Here is a 6,646-nt window from a genome sequence, read left to right on the forward strand (position 1 = left end):
CACACACGCATCCGCAAGCATCCACACACACGCATCCGCAAGCATCCACACACACGCATCCGCAAGCATCCACACACACACGCATCTCCACACACACACACACACACACACACACACACACACACACACACACACACACACACACACACACACACACACACACACACACACACACACACACACACACACACACTTCAGAGCATTCATTTGTCATCGATCCTTCTCCATGACTTCATTTCCCTTTGTAGCTGCGCTGCTCCCATGTGCTTTTGGCAGTTGTACGGAGGCCTGGCAGGGCCACATAGTCTTTCTGGAAACGTGAATTAGGCGTTCTTTGTCTTTTCCTCTCCCCCTGCGTGGTGAAGAAGGCGTCCTGGAAACGCATGCTTGAGGCCGTGGACTGCAAAAATTTGACATGAGAAAACACCAAATGAGTAAGCAAGAAAGCCCTCCAGGTGGGAGATACATTCTAACCATGTCAAACGTGTGCTTTACAGTTTCTGCTGCCCAGTAAGTCTAATACTTACAAGTCTACGTTTCACCTTTTTAGGCAGGTCTTCGTTTAAGGTATAGACATCTTCTCTTTTTGCCAGCACCTGAGAACCGTCCTCAAATTCCACCTGAACATAAAGGGAAAAGATCACCAGCTCTTTACACATTAATATGATAGGAGCGCAACTATTTAGCGCAATTTTTGTTTTGCAATATATGTACACAGCATAAGGCTAGAAAATCATTTTCAAAATGTAATATTTGTATTTATTTAATTTATCTCTGAAAAGGATGTTGGAATTAAACATCAATCAACCATAGTGCAAACTCAACACTGTCTATTAAAGTGTGTATCAGGTCTCAAGGAAGTAAACATAATACAATATCAGAAACTGAAAGTCATTCAAACCAATATTAAAACTTTTAATGGATCAGAATTTTTTTATTCTCAATGATGAAACAAATACTTTTACTAGATTTTGAATAGAAGCCTCCACTCTCAAAACAAATATTTTTGATTTTTCATCGCTGTGTGCCTTGAAGTAAAACTATATCCTACCTAGACACACCTTGACACTGGAAAGTTCTTGTTAAGCTTTTTTTATAAAAAATCTGACCCATCTTTTACTGAGTTTGTGCTTCACAGATGCATTTGTGCATAACTAATGGTTGACGCCCAGCTTGACTAAATAAAGCCTTAAGTGGAAGCTGCATGACTTAGCCTGGTGAATATTTCAGTGAGTTTGAATAATGCAGATTGTCACCTCCTTCTCATCCTCCTCTTATCGCTCTCCATCTGCCTCCACTGTGTCTGAATAGCTTTTGCTTCCGATACATCTCTATTCATCCTCCTCCAACTCATCTCCACGCCACTTAAATTTCCTCTTTCTTAACACGTTTTTTCTCCTCTCGGGACCTTGACAACGTCAGAGGATTCACCATGACTGATGTTGAGGGAGTTCAACAGGTTTACCGCCGCCTCGCTTTGACCCACAGCTTAACTTGCAATTTAATTCAACATTCATAGAAAAATGATTAAATCTGCAAAACCGGGTCAAACATCTCTCTCATACATTTGTTATTTGTCATTATTGTGTGTTTCTTCAGTGCTGTGTGTGTGTGTGTGTGTGTGTGTGTGTGTGTGTGTGTGTGTGTGTGTGTGTGTGTGTGTGTGTGTGTGTGTACCTGATACATGTAGGATACGTTGGATCCAAGGTATTTGGCACCATAGAACAGCCCATCGGGCCACTTCACTTGAACAGCTTCCCCAACTTCAGGAGGGCCCAAGTTCATACAATCTCTGCTCTAAAAGATACAAGGGAATAATGGTGTTTCTGTGTAAGAGTGTGCGAGCCAAAAAGCTCTCAAAAAAGGAGAAAAGTCACTCAAATGTAATGGTTTGATGAAATAAAAAGGGCTCTTCATTGTGTTTTCAATAGTTACATGTATGGTTACACTTGATTCTGGCTTCTAACCTGAATATTGGTAAAACGAATGTATAGGCAATAGTTACAACATAATCTAAATATATAGGAAAACAATACCATGTATCACTTTTTGTTTTTTTAAAAAGGAGTGTTGTCCAGCCTCTCATACAGACTGTTTTCACACTACAACACTTACTTATCTACATGCGTGCATTTCTTTTAGATTTTCCACAAAAACAAACACATTCATCATATTGCTTTCTGGTTAAAAGATTTAACAACAACTAAAATCTTAAGTTTGAATAGTCTATGTTTCAAACAAATATTTAATTTCATTATCGTCTCCAAATACAATTTTTTTTTTACAAGAATTAAAAGGATTGTACAATTTGCTGCACATCTGAGGAAGACTTGGTCAATCAAGGCTGGGGCTCAGTATTTAATGAAATTAGGAGAACCTCACTGATACTGTAAACACACATATGTTATAGCTCACCCAGTGACACTCAATCATTATTATAATCACTTAAGCAAATCAATGAATTGCAACTCTTCAAGAACGGTCATGTCAGTGATAATTTGGTGCTACCATGACAACCTGGCAGTCCCGTTTCATTTTTAATTTGATTGGCCTTTGTCAGACGTCCATGTCGTTTCATAGCAATTGCAGAAAAGGTTCATAGTGACACACTTTACAGTAAGACATTTAAACAAGATTATATGTAATCCCTCGTGCAATTTAGAGAAGCAATAATCCTGCTTGAAAAAAAAGAAGCTCCTTTCAAATGAGGGTTTTAATATCGGATATGACCTCGTCCAACTGGGAGGCGACCTCTTGAGCGGGGCCGCTAATTAAACATATCCTCACCACTATATCCTCCGGGTACGTATCGTTGGAGAAGGAGCCGTCGTCGAACATGACCTCGTAGAACATCTGGGAGGTGATCTGCGTGACCTTTGAGCTGTAGTAGCGCAGGTTTTTATGTTTGGAGATCACCGTCTGGCCCAGAGAGATGGACGCTTGGCATGCCCGCTGCTTTTGGTACAGACAGAGAGCAATTAGAGCAATGTAGGACAACAATACAGTAGCTTTTCAAACTAAAACTCCTATAGTAGTACATCATTATATGGTGAGTGATGACTGCAGTCCATTTAACATTTCGTTTTTTTAACATTTGTTAACTACACTTTGAAAACAAACACTTTTTTCTTATATAAAATAGCATCTAGCCATGCAGATATTTCTGTTTGTTCAAGGTTTTGAGAAATCTCAGTGATTCTGCCACTCATTCTGAAAAATGACAAAATAATACGATTCTAAAATTGGAGTCTTTCCAGAAACACATTACTCTAGATCAGGGGTTTCAAACTCAATTTCATCTCGGGCCGCATTCGCATTATGGTTGCACTCAAAGGGCCAGTTGTAACTTTAAGACTATATAAAAATACATATATAAATATTTAATATATATAAAATAATGTATTATATTACATCATTGCCTCTGCATTGGATTATTATCGGATAGGGTAATAACTTCATAATTAACTACGTCTGAAAGCAGAAGTCTAGGGCAAATAATTGCAAGTCTTTTCAGTGAGAATGCCACAAAATGATTTAAAAAGAAAAGCAAAATAAAAAAAGGTGACATTTTGAAAAAAAGGCAATTCTGAGAAAAAAGGCATATTTAGAAGAAAAAAAGTCAAATCTGAGAAAAAAAGTCAAATGAGAGATGCATTGTGGGACATGTAGTTTATGGACAACGTGCTTCTGTAAATCGCCATTGTAACCGTATAATAAACATATTATATTCTTTCAGAGCTCTTGTGGGGCCACATACAATGAAGTCGTGGGCCGGATTTGGCCCCCGGGCCTTGAGTTTGACACCCCTGCTAGATAATCATAAAACTCCCGTTTCATTTTTGTGAATAATGTAATAGTTACACATTTTACACCCTCATATTTATTCTAAATAAATTCCAACATTACAGATATGTATATTTCTACAATAACACAACTTTTATTTTGAAAAATGTGAGTAGCATTCACAATCCCATCTGACAGCAGTAAAGTGTTGTTTGTAATGTTGGAATGATTTAGAAAGTATATTACACTAGAACCAATAACACCTATTTTCTTTTACAAGTTACAGTATAGTATGATCATTGTCCTAGTGCAACACACTGCCATGTCCATTCTCCCTTAGCAAGACCTGGTTCATAACACCTCTGGAAAACACCTGTCCTATTACTTACAGCTGACGAACTCCGCGACTGATGTCTATGGCAGGTGATTGACACGACATATGGCCAATCATCAGGCTCCATGATGACCCCAGCAGCATGGGCACAGGTCACATGAAAGGAGGTGGGACACCGGCCACATGAGCACTGGATGCAAGCACCTGCCTTCCTTCTCCCCACGCATCGCTTACGACAATAGATGCACTTCTGTAGACACACACCGGAGAAAACTATCAACACCAACGCCTCACTCTTAGCAGTATGTCACATTCATATTCAGAAAATAAAATGTCAGTTAAAAGTAGGGTTTTGCACCATTTGGTAATTGGTTCAAATAAATGTTCTTGTTAGATGAAAATAGCATTATTTCTTCATAGAGAAACTTCAGTTTAGTATAAATGATGAATAATACATTGTATACACTGAACCGTGTAGTATGTTAAATGCAGCACATCAAATATGCATGAATGTAGAATAAAATGAGTACAAGACCATCCAACACATCTTCCGCTTCTTTGTAATCTTTCCTGGCAAAATGACAAACACCAAGAGAAATTGTCATTGAGTGTCTTTATTACCCTGAAGGAAACCAAGTGTAGCCTTGGAAAGCAGTAAAAAGAATTGAAGCAATTTAAAATCTGAATTTCAATTTGAGAGACCTTGAATGTGCTCAAGAAAAAGTGAGTGAAAGACAAAAGGCTGCTAAGTGAACCATAGCAGGGTTGTTCCATGAAGCTCGAACATAATTTAGAAAGAGTATGTCCTCGAAAACAACTTTTTTGTAAAACTACTCTGTTATTGGATACGGCGGAGTAAACAAAACTAAGACAAGAGAATATAATGGGGCCAGTCAACATAAACATGTTATTTTCCCTCTACAACACAAGGAAACCCTCTAGTCTAAATGGTCCAATCAGATGACATCATTTGAGGTTTCCCCAACAAAACAGGTTTGTGGTGCTTTTCCCCTCCATTGTGGGTCTGTGAGCAGTACACAAGTGCACAGTGAAGGGTGAAATACACAAACATATCCTGCACCGAACACTGCCATGCCTAAATGCACAAACACACTTGCACCTACATTTTTAAGACTACCCCTCGGTTTTCAGAACCCAACAGCCCATCAAGTCCATTTCCTCTGCTGTGGCTGCCCCCTCTCCTCTGCTCCCACAAATCCTCATCTCACCCACTAAAGGGAAAGAATGACGACATCCTCCCATTATATTCCTACTCGTACCCATTCCTCTTGCATCCCATCTCACTCCATTTCCTCCACTCTCCTCCTAATAAAACATCCATCTACGCTCTCTTTTTTGCTCCGCTGCCCTGTTTTCTTCTCTCTTGTGGTGCGGCTTCACATCTCTTTGAAGGTAATTTATTTATTAATGTAATTCCTTAGGAATCCATACTGAAATATCCACACATGCTGGCAGATAATAAGCCCGTGGATAGACAAACTCCTTAGAGGATGTTCCTCAGTGGATAGTCAGTCTGAGTGGGAATTACCTGGTTTGTAAATATGAAGTAAAGCCTATAAAAAGAGTCTGATGATATACTGTCATATCAATATCTTACCATCTTCATGGAAGAACACGATGTGTCTAAACAGCATGTGTGGGAGTATGGACATGTTTCATTCTTAAATAGGAACTGATGTTTAAATTCTCTAGTGCATATCTGGGAAGTATTCATCGCCCCAGGTGAAAGAGCATAGCCTTTGTTGGATAGATAAGGAGGTAATGCTGTGCCAATGCTAAACTTTTCCTAAAAGTCTCTGTTCTTATCAGCTAAGTCTCTGAAATAAGTGCCCTTTGTTCATTCCTTTGAAAAATCAATATCTGATCTAATTAGTTGACCTATGCAGCATTAATTAAATGTAACCTCTATAGCGGAGCTGGCTTCTCCTTTACAATTATCAGCTTAGCCTACTTTAATCAGATATCACTTGAGGATCAGGGGGTATTGTGAAATGAGCGGTCATCTTCCAAACTTAAAGGCAATGGTTCATTTAAAATGGCTGGTGAAAATAAGTCATTTTATCCCCTTTTTTTATTAGTATTAATGGAGCCTCTATTGCTGCACAGTTCCTCTATTTCTGAACGAAGGGACTTTTTTCTCAGTGATTTTCTTGGTGACTAACATGGCCTACATTTCATAAACCCCTTTCCCATATCTCGTCCATTATGGACAACATTGTGGTGCTGATGAACTGGCCTGACTGTCTCGTCCACCTATCGGGGCCAGCATGACAAGATCCAGACTGGCATGCCACACAATCTGTGTTAACTGAGGGATGTATGTGTGTGTGTGTGCGTGCGTGCGTGCGTGCGTGCGTGCGTGCGTGCGAACATTTAACAACTATTTTAAATAGTGTTCTGTGTGTGTGTGTGTGTGTGTGTGTGTGTGTGTGTGTGTGTGTGTGTGTGTGTAGTGTGTGTAGTAGTAGTAGTAGTAGTAGTAGTAGTAGTAGTAGTAGTAGTATATAT

General features: G+C 39.2%; 1 protein-coding gene across 1 annotated transcript in view; it reads right to left on the bottom strand.

Moving 5' to 3' along the window:
- Window positions 1-11: 11 nt before the first annotated feature.
- The window catches only part of kdm4c (lysine (K)-specific demethylase 4C), a 25,184-nt gene continuing 18,549 nt past the window's right edge, over window positions 12-6,646 (bottom strand). The window contains 5 exon segments of the mRNA XM_010797559.1: window positions 12-400; window positions 528-620; window positions 1,678-1,797; window positions 2,788-2,955; window positions 4,173-4,367. Coding sequence (XP_010795861.1) covers window positions 233-400; window positions 528-620; window positions 1,678-1,797; window positions 2,788-2,955; window positions 4,173-4,367 — 744 coding nt within the window. The 3' untranslated portion in view covers window positions 12-232.

Source organism: Notothenia coriiceps, unplaced genomic scaffold, assembly GCF_000735185.1.
Source record: "Notothenia coriiceps isolate Sejong01 unplaced genomic scaffold, NC01 NC01_scaffold00038201, whole genome shotgun sequence".
Classification (NCBI taxonomy): Eukaryota; Metazoa; Chordata; class Actinopteri; order Perciformes; family Nototheniidae; genus Notothenia; species Notothenia coriiceps.